This window comes from Hylobates moloch, unplaced genomic scaffold, assembly GCF_009828535.3.
Source record: "Hylobates moloch isolate HMO894 unplaced genomic scaffold, HMol_V3 SCAFFOLD_9, whole genome shotgun sequence".
Taxonomy (NCBI): Eukaryota; Metazoa; Chordata; class Mammalia; order Primates; family Hylobatidae; genus Hylobates; species Hylobates moloch.
Genome location: NW_026652284.1, coordinates 121,743,814 through 121,760,697, shown reverse-complemented (window position 1 = coordinate 121,760,697; position 16,884 = coordinate 121,743,814). Strand labels below are relative to the sequence as shown.

The 16,884-nt window shown below is 63.3% G+C and overlaps 1 protein-coding gene across 7 annotated transcripts in view; it reads right to left on the bottom strand.

The window, feature by feature from the left end:
- PTP4A3 (protein tyrosine phosphatase 4A3) overlaps positions 1–16,884 on the bottom strand; it is a 45,325-nt gene that overhangs the window by 1,815 nt on the left and 26,626 nt on the right. For 2 of the 7 annotated variants that reach the window (XM_032760562.2, XM_058444157.1), the window contains exons 2-5: positions 6,605–7,545; positions 3,831–3,923; positions 1,907–2,037; positions 1,152–1,226 (exon numbers count right to left, since the gene is read on the bottom strand). In XM_032760562.2, the coding sequence (XP_032616453.1) occupies positions 1,152–1,226; positions 1,907–2,037; positions 3,831–3,923; positions 6,605–6,709 (404 nt within the window). In that variant the 5' untranslated portion in view covers positions 6,710–7,545. Of the gene's footprint in view, positions 1–1,151; positions 1,227–1,906; positions 2,038–3,830; positions 3,924–5,501; positions 5,557–6,604; positions 7,549–10,866; positions 10,974–16,884 lie in introns of those variants that run through there. The other 5 variants (XM_058444159.1, XM_032760563.2, XM_058444158.1 and 2 more) reach the window with 5 other exon arrangements.

Sequence of the window (16,884 nt, the reverse complement as noted above, 5' to 3'; positions counted from 1 at the left end):
CCTTGCTCGGTGAGACGTGGGGTGGGGAGACGGCCCGGGGAAGGTGCTCGCCTGTGTGCACCCGCATGTGTGAGAGTGCATGTCATGTGTGAGTGCACACGTGTGTACGTGCCTGAGTGCATCCATGTGTGTCCATGTGTGCAAATACCCACTTGTCTGTATGTGCCTGTGTTCACACACCTGCCTGTACATGTGTGCCTGCATATGTCTGGGTCTGTGTGCGCACACATGTGCTTGTGTGTGAATGTGTGCCTGTATGATCCCCGTGCATGTCTGCGTGTGAGCGTGCACATCCCAGGGTCCCCAAGGAGACCTGAGCACCTGCAGGCCACACTCTCACCCAGACCCACAGGGCAGGCCATGCTCTCACCCAGACCCACAGGGCCAGCTGGCGTGGCCGGGAACAAGCCTGCCTCTGGGAGGAAGAGATGGCCCCGCCAGCCAAGCCTGTCCGAGGAGTACCACGGGTGTGTCACACTCACGGGCACACACATGGTGGGTTGGGCAGGGGCAGGCTTCAGGTGCCGCATCCGTTCCTCCAGAGTTGGCCCTGCCATCCCGGCCAGACTCCCCCAGGACCCCCTGGGCAGTGGGCAGATGGCAGCCCTCCCCAGGGAGGCCACCAAGTGACAGGGATGGGGCAGGCGAGCTGGCCTGGAAGCCTCCAAGGAGGGCGGGGAGGGGCTGAGCTGGAGAGCTCGGGGTTGGGGGGAGGGGTGGTGAGCAGCTGGACTCAGAGCAGCCCTGAGACACTAGCCCAGTGTCAGCATCCCTGGGGGTGGACACGGTGTGGTGTGGGGTTTCAGGTTCTAGTTTTTCATGGAGGGACTGAACTGGCTGGCTCTGGGGGTCCTTCCACCCCCGTCAGGATGGCTGGGACAGAAGGAGCTCTGTCTGTGGAGGGGAGGCAGGACGGCGTGGCGGGTGGCCTCGCTGGGTCCCTGCGTGGCTGCATGGTCACTCGGGGGCTGCTGTCCCCACCCATCAGAAACACCTCGGGCGTCCCCATTTCTGCAGCAAGGCCCAGCTTGTGCTGATCGACGCAGCCTCAGGGTGACAGAACCACACAGCCAACGCCGCCGCCCTTCGTGGGCACCCGGATCTCCCCTCCCCCAGCGCTCACAGCCCACCCCACCACCGCGGCCACTCACTGGCGGATGAACTGGATGGCGTCCTCGTACTTCATCCCGCTCTCAATAAGGGCCAGCGCCACAAGGACTGGAGCCCTGGGGGCAAACAGCAGAGCTGGGGTCATCGGAGCCTGCGCACCCCTGTCCCCTTGGCAGGGCACCTGCTGAAGATGCAGGGCACGGGGGCCCGAAGGGCCAGACTCCTCCCTGCCTGAAGCTCCCCCATGCAGCCCACAGCCTCACAGCCCAGCCTGAGCACTGGGTCTAAATCCTGGCTCCCACCTAGGCAACCTCTCTGTGATCTGCTGGGGGAGGGTTAAATAAGGGCCCGCAGGTGAAGTGCTAAGAGCCGGATCCATGCCTGCTATCAATTCTGCTTGCCTGGGTCCCCCTCTGCAGATGGGGGTGTCCCACTGGTCATGTCATCCGATCCCAGCTGCCATTCTTCCTCCCATCCTCCCAGCTGGGGGTCTGAGGCCCCCAGCTGTGTGTGGGGGGATCTTTGTGTCTGGGGAGGGGGACGGTAGCCCTTTTCTGCACAAGACGTGGGGATGGTTTCAACCACAGCAGGAAGAAGTTGGGTTAGACTTTGGGAAGCACTTCCTCTCTGTGATGCTGGGAGAGGACCAGTCTGGGAGCCCCAGCACTAGGGGCACAGGCCCGCTGGGAAGGTAGCGTGGACATGTGTTCAAGACCCACATCCAAAAGCGAGGCTTTCAGACCACGAGATGCCCAACCACCTGACATGGCGAGACCCACCCCGCCCCGACACTCACCGGCCCAGGCCCGCCACGCAGTGCACAGCCACGCAGCTGCCGGGGGCCTCACAGAACTTGGCCTTCACCAGGCTCAGCCAGTCTTCCACTACCTTGCCGGGTGGGGGCGCCCCATCGTCAAACGGCCAGTCCTGAGGAAGGAAGCAGACGTGAGGACCCCCAGCAGAGGGAGGGTAAAGAGGCAGCGCTGGAGGTCAGGCGAGGACAGGGAGCTCTGAGAGGCAGAGGGTGCCAGGAGCCCGCTAGGGTGGGGACGGCAGACCCAGAGGGCACACAGGAAGGGCACAGCTTGGCCATGGGCACCCCATGGTGAGTGCTTCAGACTCCTCATCACTCCCCGTACACTGCAGCTGTCTCCTCCTCCAGGAAGCCTTCCTGGACCACCCCACCCCTTTCCTCCTCCAGAGTCGCACAAATCCTAATCCCCACACCTGTCAGCCGAGCTCTGGTTCTGGGTCACAACCCCTCATGCCTGTGTGCCGGTGGCAGCCTGAGAGGTTTTGGGTCGGCTGGTGCAAGGGGTCTCATCCCCTGTAGTGGCACGCAAAGACAGCTGGCACATGCCACACACAGCCCAAGTACCAGGAAAGACTGAAGACAGGGCTGTGGGGTGAGACAGGGCCCACATTTCTGAGGGCAGGACTCGAGACAGGCAGTTCCACCGGGCCCCAGCCCATTGTTCCTGGGGGTTAATTTGGTCTTGGAAGGTGACCTGCGCTTCCCACTGTCCCGGCCCCCAGTGCCCTGGATCGGTGGGCAACGGGAGTCTTCCTAGGGGAGGGCCCGGGCCGGGGCGCTGCAGTAGGAATGGACACATTTCAGTCTTGGGAAGGTGGGTTCGTGCAGGGCCGCGGGACTGTGCCAGGCCTGGGGCTGTCTGGTGCCAGGGAGAGCCCGCTGGGCCCACTGAGGCAGACACACAGCCCTTGGGGGCATCTCACCCCTCCCCAGCCTCCAGGCAGGGCAACTCCTAGAGACAACTGGTGTGCACAGCTACTTACGTCTGACCCCAATCCCTCCCGCTGCTGTGGAAGGCGAGGGAGGGTGTGGGCGCACCCCATGGGAGAAGCGGGGACATGCCTTTGCCTCCCATTCTTCCAAGCAGCCTCGCTTTGAGGTGAGGAACCCAAGGCTCGAAGTGACCTGCAGGGTCGCAAGGCTGGGGAGGGCAAAGGCGGGACGCAGCCCAAGGCCTGTCTGACCCCAAACCGCCAGTGCTGCCGCCATTCCAAACCGCCAAGCTGAGGTCACAAAACTGCAACCACAGCCAAAAGCAGAGTCCTGGGATGAAAAGCAGTGACCGAGGGGTGCTCCGCACTGAGGAGACTGAGGCCCAGGCGCAGCTGGGCGGGCCTGCACCAGGGGGGCAGTCGTCCACCGGGCCGGGTGTGGACCTCCCTGGGGCTGGCTCTGGGCCTGCAGCTGCTGTGGCCCACCCCCCAAGGATATGGCAGCAGAACCGCCCCGCGCCCCGCCCAGACCTAGGTCCCCAGGGTCAAAGGAGCCAAGGAAACCGCCCAAGGGTCCTCCCCAGGAGCCTGCTGCCTGGCAACAGGGCCCCAGCCGCCCAGGCAACGAGACTGAGATGCACCCAAGACAGGCCCAGTGGAGGGCCTGAGACAGGCGGAGGAGCCCACCCGCCACCTTGGCCGATGCACCAAGCATGTGCCACCCCTGCCTGGCGAGCCAGGCTGGCCCACCCTAGAGACAGAAAGACGGGTGCACAAGGGTGACTTTCTTGAGGTCACACGGCCCAACACCCTGGCCTTCCCTTGATGTTCCCAGACACACACGTGGCCCAGGCACAGACATGCCCAGGGTTGCCACGGGAGGGGCACCAAACCTTCTGCGCAGGCCCAGAGCCCCCCGCCCCACCCTCCCGCGGTGGCAGCAGTGACTAGGGTCCCCGTGGCGCGCGCCTCACCACAACAGTGATGCCATCCTTCTCCAGCGGCGTTTTGTCATAGGTCACTTCACATACGCGCACCACGGTGGTAGCCCCGTACTTCTTCAGGTCCTGGGGGTGGGAGGACAGAGGAGGCAGGGCTGGGCTGGGGCTGCAGGGCTCAGGGGGGCAGGACCCACTCACCAGGGCTCCCAGGGCACAGCTGTGTCCCCCACAGTCACCCAGGACTTGGACATGTCCCCTCAGACCTCTCGGGGTGGAGCCTTGTCCCCTCAGTCCCCCGGGGCAGGGTCATGGCCCCTGAAGGCCCCAGGGAAGGGCATGTCACCCTCCAGCCAGGCAGACCCTGATGCAGTGAGGCCCACCAAGAGTGGACTTCAGGCTCCACTACTGGTCAAGGTGGTGTCTGGGTGTGGAAGAGCCTGTCCTAAGTCCCTTGGGCCACCCAGCAGAGGCAAAGGTGTCCCCACCTACATTCACAGTAACCAGCAGCTGGGATCCCAGCTGCACAGCACACCACTCCCTCCTCTGGGGCACTCAGGACCCCAGATCTACCAGCAAGGACATTTCTTCCAGAAAAGCTACCGGGTCCCCACAGCAGGAACTGGACTCCCCAGCCCACATGCGAGCCCCTGCATCCGAACAGCGACCCCAGCTGAGCCGCAGGGATGGGTCCAGTCTTTGGGGTATAAGAGGGGCGGGCATCAGCTGGGGCACCTCAGAGCAGGGAGGGTGGGCACTACTCAGATGGCAGCCAGGAGGAAGCTGGGCCCTGTACGCCAGCAGGGAAGCCCCACACGAGCAGGGAAAAGGTCGTGGTAGTTCACAGCCAGACCGATGTTTATACCCCCACTGCGGGGGATCCACTCCACAGGGGTCACGTGCAGGGGCTGTTCCCACCCCACCCGCTCTCGTAGCTATTTTGGGAGGGATGAGGAATCAGCTGCTGGGTCTTGCTGGTCACGGGACAGGGACCTGGAACAGAGAGGCCAGCACCCAACTATCTGAGAATGCAGGGAGCAGGCAGGGTGCTGGGCTCTGTGGTCATGGGGTACCTCAGAGGCCCTCTGCACCCTCAGCAGAGGGAATGGCCACCCAGCCCAGGGCTCAGCCCTGGCCCTGGTCACAGGCTGAGCCCTTCCTGATCCTGGTCACACACTGAGCCCTGATCCTGGTTATGTCCTGAACCTTGATAGTCACACACCTCTGAGCCCTAATCCTGGTCACATGCTGAGCCCCAACCCTGGTCACACATTGAGCCCTGATCCTGGTCACATACCAAGCCTTGATCTGGGTCACACACTGAGCCCTGATCCTGGTCAGACACTAAGCGTTAACCCTGGTCACAGGATGAGCCCTCCCTAACCCTGCTCACCTACTAAGCCCCAATCCTGGTCACACACTGAACCCTGATCTTGGACACACACTGAGCTTCAACCCTGGTCACATACTGAGCCCTGATCCCAGACACATGTCAAACCCTGACCCTGGTCACACACTAAGCCCTGACCCTGGTCACATATTGAGCCCTGATCCCAGACACACACCGAACCCTGATCCTGGTCACACAGAGCCCTGATCCTGGTCAAACACTGAGCCCCAACCTTGGTCACACACTGAGACCTGACCTTGGTTACAGGTTTCACCCTGATCCCAGTCATATTCTGAGGCCTCGCCCTGGCCACTCACCATGCTGTTCTCGCCAGTCTTTCTGTAGATGCTGCTGTTATCTCAAGGGTCTCAGCTGTGAAAGGGACAGCCATCTTTTGTAGGGCACCTGGCTCAGTGTCCAGGGTCCAGGCTTCCTGATGGCAGGGTGCCCAATGCCTCCTGCTGCTCTACAGTTCAGTGCCCTCTCACGCCCAAATCCCTGTTTCATTATGACAAGACCATGATGGCTTATCTCATGTCACAGGGGAAAGGACTCAGCCATAAATGACCCTGCACACAGCTGCAGCCTCTGACACAGCCTGGCACAGTCAGAGGCTCTGTCAACTGCCCCGCACACCACTGCAGACTCTGCACACGGCCCCAGGCCTGCAAACAGCAGGAGTTCTGCAGAGGCCAGGCTCCTCCAGGAGGCCATGCACGTCGCTGCAGACTCCACTCCCAAGAAAGCTTCTGTAAACGCATCTGGTCCCATCTGCCAGGGTTGCCAGCGGCAGGCATCTCGGCTGGCTCTCCAGGGGACAGTGGTCCCTCCCTCCTGTGGTCAGCGCTGACCCTTGCCCAGTCCCTCCTCACACAGAGATCTGGGCCCTGAAGCCCCTAATCCAGCCTGGTCTAACCTGAGGCCTCATCCAGAGCCCAGCAACGTCTAGAGGCCTGGGCTAGCCATGGAGCCAACCTGCATACCTGTCCCCCCTCTGCCTGTTTCCCCATTAAGCAGCCACTTCTCCTATCAAGGCACCTCCTGCCCGCTCAGCCTATGCACAGAGGTCAAAAGGACAGCCCAGGCCACGGCTGAGCACGCAGAGCCCGGTCCACGTACCCCCCGCCTCACCCCCTGCCTCTATCCACACGGTGTGGAGTCCCTCCTATCACATGCCAGCCCCCTGCAGGCCGCCCAGGGGATCCAGCTGATCCCCTAACACCCTCACCCCCAACCCCCAGGGCACCCCCATGTCCCTCCTCCAGGACCCTGTAACAGGCGGACTGGGCTTTGCTCCAAGGCCGTGAGCCCTGTCTGGCCAGCCGGGGCTGGGGACCCCTCTTGGGAGGCCTGAGGGCAGCTCAGCCAGGCTTCCCAGACACCTGGGCCACCTGCCTGCCACGCCTCCGTCTCCACTCACCTCAATGAAGGTGCTGAGCGTGGCGTTGGTGGGGTTGTGGGTGATGAGGAAGCGCATGTGTTTGTAGCTCACCTCCACCGGGGCCGGGCGGTTCATCCGAGCCATGGCGCCTCCGACGGGCCCGGCAGGGCAGAAGGGACTGCAGAGAAGGCTAGGGACACGACCTGAGAAGTCCCCACACACCCCCAAAAAATGAGGAGAACGAGATCCCTGTGCTTGTCCAAGAGAAAGGAGATTTAAAAACCCACCTCCATACCCCGCACAAATATTGTGCAAATACTTGGGTGTGGGGGAGGAAGCTGCCCAGTGTTTCGATAATTAAAAAAGAAAATCCAACTCTTAAAAAAGAAAAGGAACAAAACAGCCCCCCGCAAAGTAAAGTGGGCAACTCCAAACTCCCGTCTCTCAGAGCTGGATAGTCATAAACAGGCAAAAAATAAAAAGAACAACCAAAAAAGCTCAGCAAAGAAAACTTAAAAACCCAAAGTGAACCCGGCCGCCAAGCAGCGTCCAGAGCTGGACCCCACGCTGGGGGCGCCCCCTCCGCATCGGTGGATGGGCAGACAGCCCCCTTCACTCAGAGGTGGGCCCCAAGCCCCCAAGGGCTAGAGGAAGAATGAACTTGAACTGAACCAACTCCAGCAGCCTTGGGCCAGGGGTCACAGGCAGCGGCCGTGGGGACAGCGGCCTGTGACGTGCAGGGCCTGTGTCACGTTACCCCATCGGGGTACAGTGAGTCCTGGAGTGGGGCAGGGGGCTCAGGCGGTAGAGCTGGCCCCAGGCTGGGCAGCAGAGGCCATCGGCAGGCGAGGGCAATGGTGAGAGCCAGCGGCGCGGGGACCCCTCAGCAGCAGGGACGGCGACCCTGGGCGCAGCAGTGCTCAGGGCTGGGCCCCGTGGCCCACTCCATGAACCCCAGGCGAGTCCACAGCACACAGCATCTGTGGGGAAAGACGAAGGAAATGAATAGAAAGGGGTCACAGGGGGGCCCCACCTCCCACGAGGGGTTCGTGCCTGCCCTGAGCCCACAGTCACAGGCGACACCTCTCCCAGAGCCCTCCTCCTGACTGTGCTGAGAGAGTGACCCTCCTGGGTCTGTTTCCTTATGCGGGAGCACAAGGAAGCACAGCTCCTGCCAGGACTGACCCACGGACTGGAAGCGGCAGGGCAGCCACCACACAGCCAGCAGGGCATGACGGAGGACAGAGGGGGATAGGGATTTCAGGGACACACACACCCCCGAGGACATGATGAACCCCAGCACACAGATGACAGGTCCCTCTGTGGGGACAGAGGCCGAGTTCCCCTAAGAAGCCTGAGCCTGGCCCCTGCCCATCTGCCGTGATCCACCCCAGGACAGCTGCCCTCCTCTTCCGATTCTTGGCCACTGTGAACGTCTGAGCCCAGGTCTCTCTGGGTGGCCCACCCTCAGGGAATGGGGCCCAGGTGCTCGGCCAGTGCTGCCAGCACAGGGAGGTGAGGGGCCTGGCCCCACACGCAGCCATGGGCCACCCTAATTGCCTCTTGCTTTCTGCAGAAAGTCTCCTGCCTGTCAGCAGCGCCCTGCCCACCAGTGTCCCCCCGCCACTGTGTCTCCACTGCTAACACAGGGCTCAGCCAGGCTGGGGGATAAACAGGACAGCTCTGCCCCTCTAGGAGCTCAGGGAGGCGGGGACAGACCACGCCAATGGGCCAGCCATCAGGCACACATGCCAAGGTGGTGACAGCACAGGTGGCCAGGAGTGGGTTCACACCATGACAGGGCCCTGAAGAGGGAGGCTGCAGGGGGGCCACAGTAACCCAAGGCACCTCCACGCCTGCCTCTCTCCCTTTCTGGGTCTCATGACCCCAAAGCTCCTGGGCAAAGGGGTTCCAGGAGCACGCAGCCCCCTTCTCTCTCTACGGAAGGGCTGGGAGACCTTGAGCAAGGTGCCGGCCTCTTTGTTACCCCATTAGCACGATGAGGGGTGACACAAGTGACCCAAGCTATGCTTGGGCACTGCTGCTGAGGGGTCCCCGCGCTGCTGGCCCCGGCTGTGACCCAGCTGTTAGCAGACTCTCCAGCTCCCTAGACTCAACCCAAGCCCGGCCCTGTCACTACTGCCTGCCACCCAAGGAAAGGCACTTCAGGGCCCCTCGCCCAGCAGAGCCCTCCATTCCCCAACCCACCTCCTCGCACCTGTGCCCCTGCCCCAGCCCCAGCACCCCCTTCCCAGCTGCCCACCAGGCAGGCTGGGCCCTTGGAGCTTCAGCTCAGGTGCAGGTCGGGCTTGAGGCCTGGGCCCCCGGACTCAGAGGGTGGCTGCATGGGACACTGGGCTCCTCTTTGCCTGCCCTCCACACTGTGGGTGACAGCCAGCGCTCACGGGCTCAGAGCAGCCGCCACACCTCAGGCTCTGTCCACTGTGTGGTTCTGGGAAGGTTAAAATGGGCGGTGGGTGCCAGGCGCAGTGGCTCACTCCTGTAATCCCAGCACTTTGGGAGGCCAAGGCGGGCTGATCACCTGAGGTCAGGAGTTCGAGACCAGCCTGACCAACATGGAGAAACCCCATCTCTACTAAAAATAAAAATAAAAATAAATAGCCAGGCACAGTGGTGCATGCCTGTAATCCCAGCTATTCCGGAGGCTGAGGCAGGAGAATCGCTTGAACCCGGGAGGCAGAGGTTGCAGTGAGCCGAGATCGCTCCATTGCCCTCTAGCCTGGGCAACAAGAGCAAAACTTCGTCTCAAAAAAAAAAGGCAGTGGGGTGGGACCCCCAGAAGGAGGTAAAGGTGGAGACAAGGATCCTGTCCCTGGTCCCGCCAGCCCCCACCTTGCCCAGCTGCAGGGAGCACAGGCTCTGAGTGTGGGTGAGGGAAGCCACCGTGTGCTAACAGCACACAAACACCTGGGTCCCTCCTGGGGCAGCAGGACGTCCCTGTGTGCGTGCACGCGGGAGCCGAGCTCATGTTTACAGAAAGAAAGGAGGAAAAGCACCAGAGAAGCCACAGTACTGGGCCTCTCCCTGAGGGGCTGACCAACCCCTCAAACCCACAGCTGCCAGGGACCCGGGAAGACCCCACAGGCACCAGCACGCGGCCTGGACCTGCTGCCTAGTGGCCCTGGACAGGTCCTCAGGGCTGCAGGCTACTGGGAGGGAGGAGGCTCTGAACCACCCCACACTACCCCCCACTGAAGGCCTAAGGATGCCACACATCTGCCGGAATCAGGGGGTTAGCCTGGGCTACGCTCAGGGGTCACAGCCCAGGCTAGAATGGGGTCAGGGGTCCAGGGAGAGGCTGGACCAGGCTGGGCTGGGGTCTTGCCACACACCCCGCTTGTCTCTGCAGCCTAGAGCCCCTACCCCCGCCCCAGGTGAGAGCAAAGCAATGATGTCCCGGCACCACTGTGTGGCTCTGCCCTGCCTGGTGGCTGTCCCCCAAGGGAGAACATCCCTCCCTAACCGCACGCCCCCAGTGAGGTCACCGGGTAGGGCCCTGAGAGCAAGGGTTAAGGATCCCCAAGGATGGGCACTGAGAACTCCCTGAAGCCAAAGCCTCAGGCTTCCCATCTGCGAAATGGCGACAGGTTGCTCCTGCCTCCCTGTGTCGTGAGCCGCTACCATCCCCACCAAGCCGCGGCCCACAGCACGAGGACCCACTGGCAGCCGTGGCCCCTCCTTCCCTCCTGCTACCAAGCCCTGCAGAACCCTTCCCAAGATCTGGCTCAGCCTCCTCGCGCCAGCAGGCCCAGAGCCCTCAGCTATTTCTCAAGACCCTTTAAGGGAGAGTCCATCCTTGTCCCTGTTTGCGAGATGAGGAAACAAGCCAGGAAGAGGGGAGGACATTCTCCGCCAGGGCCACACCAGGTGTCCAGTTAACTGGGTTCTCTCTGGCTCAAGTCTAGGAGACAGGAACAGCACGGAGCCCCCCGTACAGAAGACGAAATCGAGGTTCAGGGAGGCCCCCGCCCTCCTTCCCGATGACACAGCAGGTGAAGAAGTTTGAATCCAGCCCCCACTTCAGAGAGGGCCCCCCCCCACTGTGATTTTGGGGGATGACGCTGGAGGCCCGGGGCTCAGTGGGTCTCAGGAGAAGTAAGGCTGCGCCGCAGTCAGGGCTGAGGTGGGCACTCTGGGGAGTCCCGCGGAACCAGACGCGGGTGGGGTCGTGGTAAGGGGCGCGGCTCCCGCCCAGCCCTCCAGAGGGCGCCACCTCCTCCCCGGCGGGGCTGGGGTCCCGGAAGGCCTGGGTCCGCAGCGTCCCCACCTGCCAGGCTCACCTGCGCCGCAGGCGTCCCACCGCCTCCATACGCGCCGGCCGGGCGGTGCCCACGGTGCTGGGCCTGGGTCGGGGCGCCGCCCCTCCGCCGCGGAGCCGGCTCCAAGCGCTGCCGCCACCGCCGCCTGCGGCTATTTATAGCGCCCGGGCGTCACGTGGGGGGCGTGACCGGCGGGCGACCCGGCTGCCGGGGGCTCCCACACCTGCCGCCTAAATATAGCCGCGCCCTGCCCGGGAAACAAAGGGGCCGCGCAGGGCGGGCGCGGGGAAGAGGAAGCCCGGCCAGGAAAGGGAAGTGCGGGGCGCGGCGAGGGCCGGGGGCGCTGCCGCCCGGGTCCCCTCCTTCCTCCCGCCGGCCGGCCGGCCCAGCGCCCTCTCCCGGTGCGCGCCCTCCCTAGAACCTCGGAGCTCCCCCTGGCCCCCTCATGGGGCTGCACGGGCCTGTGGGCTGAGGGTCCAGAGGGCAGGAGCCGCCAGGCCGCGCTCCTGGTAGGGAGGCCTGGAAGGAGCGCGCCCAGCTTTGGAAATGGAAATGCGGCCCCGCTGTGCAGGTGCTGTCCTGCACCCTGAGGAGGAGGGCGCCCGAGTCCCTCCAGTTCAGACCCCCTGCCCAGCTCACTAGCCCCACCGCCCGGGCACTCCTCCATGTATTTACTCAGCACCCACCGTGTGCCAGACACTGCTGTCCCCTCACTTAATCCTCACGATCCAGCTGTGGCTGGCTACGCTGGTCTCCCCTAGCGTACTGGTGAGGAAACTGAGGCACTGAAACGAGGAACACACTCAGGTAACACCGGCAGGCAGGATTCAGCCAGGCGACGGGCTCCACAAACTCCAAGGCTCGGCACTGATGCCCCCTCTTCCAGGAAGCCCTCCCAGACCCTCTCAAGCAAACGCCTCCCTGCGACTCCTGGCTCTGCCTCCTGGGAGCACTGTGCCGGGAACTCGTGTGCTCCCCAGACTAAGAGCCCCAGGGGTGCAGCTGGCATCACCGCCCACTCTGTGCCCACCCTGGCCACCCAGGGCCCTCAGAGCAGGGTGGAGGCGCACGGGTGGCACCCCCAGCACGGGGTCCCTGGAGGTGTGGCCTTGCTTGCAGCTCTCAAAACAACCTGGTCCCTGCAATCTGAGGTCATGAAGGGGCCCAGCTGAGAGCACGACCCCCCCTCCCACCGCCAGGCTCTCCCCACCCACACTTCCAGACAGCATCCCCATCAGCCTGGCCCAGCTGTGCTGGCAACCCTCGCCTCCTCCCACCTCCAGGTGGGCAAGCAGGCAGGCGAGCCGAGGACAGGAGGGCTGTGCCCAGTCTGAAGGGCCCCATGGGAGCCCCCACCCAAGGGCGCACCAAGCCAGGTAGCCCTGCCTGCCAGCTCACGGACCCCCAAGGGTGTGAGCTCCTTGGCAAGGACACCCACCCACGTGGGTGCACCCAGCACCCCAGGGAGATGCTAGGCTGTGACTCCTGCCCAGTGCTCTCAGCTCACCACTTCCAGCAGCGTCTCCCTGAAGGTCCAAGACAGGAATGGGTCAGCTTCGGGGACTCTACCCCACCAATCTCCAACCTCAGCCACCTTCTAAGGATACCAGGCTAGACACTGCATTCCACAGGCAAGGCACTAACACCTGCCACACTGCACTGACAAACCATAACAGCTCAGAGAAGCTGAGCAACCCTTCTGAGTCACACAGCCAGAAGGCAGAGGAACCACATTTGGAGCTGGGTCTTGCAGCCCCCCAGAGACCCTGCTTATCCCAACCCTAGCCCTCTGGGAGAGAGGACCTCTGGGGTAAGCTGCTCCTGCCACCCCAGCCTCAGTTTTCTTATCCATAAAAGGGGTCTCAGAGTGAAAGTTCCCATGAAGCTCTGTGATGCTACAACCAGACAGAGCCCATCATGCCTCTGGGGCTACAAAGGTGGACCCCGGCATCCTCATCACCCCCACCCGGGCTCCACCCCCTTGCCTGGGGCCCTCTGGATGGGCCTGGGGGGCACCTGCTGCAGCTGGCACAGCCCCAGGCCTTTCGGAGAAGTCTATTTATATCCGGGCAGGAGCCGTTCCTGGAATCCTCCCAGAGTAGGCCCAAGTCCGCCCATTTCTAGGGGGGCCAGGAGGGGAGACCCGAGCAGGACAGCCCACGCTTGATGCACTAGGACGCCTTCCCAGAGTCCTCCAGGCCCCTGCACCTGGCAGCTCCAAGGGCCCAGCCCCCTCACTGCCACATCCCCCCATGCTATCCCATCCCCTCTCCCCACCCCACCCCTCTCCCCACCCCACCCCATCGCCAATCCCCTCCCCACCCCCTCTCCCCACCCAATCCTCTCTCCCCACCCCACCCCATCGCCAATCCCCACCCCATCCCCAATCCCCACCCCACCCCAGCCCCTCTCCCCACCCCACCCCATCCTCTCTCCCCACCCCACCCCCAATCCCCACCCCACCCCCTCTCCCCACCCCACCCCATCCCCAATCCCCACCCCACCCCATCCCCTCTCCCCACCCCACCCCATCCCCTCTCCCCACCCCACCCCATCCCCTCTCCCCACCCCACCCCATCCCCTCTCCCCACCCCATCCCATCCCCAATCTTCACCCCACCTCATCCCCTCTCCCCACCCTATCCCATCCCCTCTCCCCACCCCACCCCCATCCCTAATCCCCACCCCCACCCCATCCCCTCTCTCTCCCCACCACCCCACCCCCTCTCCCCACCCCACCCCATCCCCAATCCCCACCCCACCCCATCCCCTCTCCCCACCCCACCCCATCCCCTTTCCCCTTGCCATATGTCCTTTAGAGTAGCGTGTCGCAGGCCCCAGGGAAGGCATCCCAACTGGAGGAGGGCTCAGAGATCCTCAGTTTCACCCCACCTCCCACACAGGCCCTGGCACCAAGAGGGCTCCCACTTGTTTGTGGAAGGAACAAATGACCCAACATTGTGGGCAGAGGGCCAGATCTGGGAAACACCAGAACCCATCACGGAATCTCAACCCCTGAGGTCTAGAGGAACCTCAAAGGTCACCTATGCCACATCTAAGCACTAGCTTGCACACCTCTGGTGATAGGGACCTCACTACTCCTTAGCAGCCCTCGCGCCCTCCGCCTCCAGGCAGCCTCCCGAGCTGTCGGTCCCAGGCCCCCTCTCTGGTGCCTCTGGTCACTCACTGCAGGGACGGGGACCAGCAGGAGGAAAGCCCCTGAGCAGAAGAAGCCCCAGGATGGCAGGTGATCTGGAGGGTGGGAGGTCAGGGACGGCTTCCTGGAGGAACTGGCCAGGGGGGAGGCAGGCATGCTCCTGATGCCTGGAGTCTCACATCAGGCTTGATGCACTACCCCGACTCCCTGTGTGACCCTGGGCCAGTGCTAGCCCTCTGGGGCCCATGGCCGCCTTTACAAATAGAAACGCTGCCAGAAAGGAAAGCCACCTTCTGAGATGGTGCCAGCTCCAAGCCAGCCATGGGGTGCCTGGCTGCGGCCTGGAAGCAGAGCTGTTGGGCGCCGGCTTGGGTTCTACCCGCTGGGCATCTACAGACGACTGTGGGCTCCAGGACATGCCCCTGTGCTCAGCCGCTGCCCCTCCAGGCCGCACACAGCTTTAACAGTGCCTCCTGGGGCATTTCGCTAACTTGCCAACCCAGGAGGCCTGCCCTGCTCCTCCTGAAGCTGCTCACATGCTGCCAGCCACCAGCAGTGCCCAGGCAGGCCACAGTTCCACCACAGACCTGGGGGCTGTAACCACTGCTTCCACAGGCAGGTGGGTAGGTGGGCACCTGGCGAGAGCATGGGCGAGGCCATGGGGCTCCACTCAAGCTGCCACTGGGCCCCAGGCAGCCAGCATCAGGCAGGCAGCAGTGATGTCCGCCAAGCACCAGGAGCCTCCCAAATCTGTGGCCATTCAGGCCCTGCCAGGCCCACCCGGAGCCTCCCAACCTCCAATGGCACCAGGAGAACCACCCAGGTGATGGGTAGAAACCTGACCCCAGGAGGTGCTTAATACCACCCTGTGGCCTGCTGCGATGCCCAATCCCAACCCAGGACTCAGACCCCTACCCCCATAGCCCAGTGCCAAGCCCCAGCCCTCCCCACCTGGACTCAGCTCGGCCAGCCTCACCCTTGTGGGCCTGGACCATTCCCTAATGGGACCTGGGATGGCAGAGGAAAGGAGCAGGGAAGGACAGGTGGCAGGAGGAGGAGGTAGAAGAGGGGGACAGTCACAGGGAGGGGTTCTGACCCCACTCACAAGGTGGCACCAAACCATGGCAGTCAGGACTGGGCTCTGGGCTCACAGGACCTAGGGTCAAGCCCAGTGCTGCCTGTGACCATCTGAGCCCTAATTCCCCACCTGTAAAAGGTATGGCAAGCCCTGGCTCACTGGGGTCTTGAGGGGATGAGGGGACAGTGGACACTGACAGCTGGAAGACCGGGCCTCTGGCAGCAGCTCAGATGAGGAACCTGAGGCACAGCCAGGGGAAGTGTGACTCCCAAATGTGGACATGCAAACCTTCACCCCTTCTGCCACCCTAGAAGCCCACCTGGTGGCAGAACAGGTAGGGCACCTTCCCTGCCTGGGGGCATGACACAGCCAGGTGCCCCTCCCAGCTCCCCTCACCCTGCCCTTGTCATTCCCCCAGCACCCCAGCCCCCCACCTGCCCTTCCTGGGGAGCGGGATGGGGGTGTCAGTGCTTGGAAAGCATCCCAGCAGCCACTGCCAGCCGGGCCACCTGTTGACGCCACACGGTGCCACACTCCGGCACATAAGGCCTGCATCCTGGGCTGCCTGCCCTGCACAAAGCCCACCACCCACCTCCCCATCCCTGCAGGGGGCGTCCTGCCCTCTACACTGCCCTGCACCCCCCTGAGGCTCAGCAGTGCCTCTGAGCCTCCCCTACTCCCACCTTGGACCAAAAGACTCCCACCAGCCTAGGACTGGAGACCAGGCATTCATCCGTTCATTCATCCGATTTGACAAATATGTACTGAGCACCTTCAAGGGCCAGGTGCTGGGCTAAGCTTGGGAGATTCAGGGAAGAAATGGACAGAACCAGCATACAGCCTGCCCACCTTCTCCTGCCCTCCCAGGTGGGGCTGTCCAGCCACCCCTCCACCCCCCTGCCCTGCCAAGCCGCCTCCCAGACTCCCCGGGCGGGTGGGCCAGGTAATGACAATATCGTGAGTTTCCAGGGAGGGGTCCAGGGTGCCCACATGCTGGCATCTCTACTGAGTCGGGGGTCACTTCCTCCCTGGAGCCAAGCCACTTGGTTCCTCAAAGAGACCTCATGCCAACCTGTGCCTCAGTTTCCCAGGCTGTCACAAACAGGGTTAGAATGTAGGATGCCTGGCTCATAGCGGAGACACCGCCACGGCAGGCAGATCAGGACCCAGGGCCGTCAGGCCTCCACTCCCCCTACTGTCCCCAGCCATCGGCCTAGCCAAGGCCTCCACGAGCTGCCTCCACGGGGCTGCCCACCTCCCCTCCCAGCCCACCCCTACAAGCTCCCTCCCCAGCTCCCAGCCTGGGTCGTGCTCTGCTGGGAACACCACCTCCTCAGGGGAACCTTCACTAACTAGTAACAGCCACTCCCTGCACCTCGGCTTCCTCCTCGGAAATAAATGAATCAGGTCATAAAAAGTGCTCAGAACAGTGCCTAGTGCTGCCTGCGTGGCCCCTGTATCCCCAAACCCCAGAAAGGATGCCACCCCTTCTCCTCTGGTCTCGGTCTGGGTCCAGCAAGGTATGGGCCACCCAGGCTTGGGCATCCTCCGCGGCCACAGTGAGCCCCTGGCCGATGCCTCCCTGACCCCCGCCTTGCTACGGGCCCAGGTCTCAGGGCCCCTCACCCATGTCATTATGCCTTCTCCTTGTCAATGTCCCTGACACCCCCAGGCAGCTCAGGACCCCAACCAGAGAACCAAATGGGAGAGCACAGATCTGCCCCCAGAGGACCACCGCTGGGCCAGCCCTGCTTCCACCATCGAGGCCCCAGGGGCCCACTGATCTCCCCATCTGACTGGGTCTT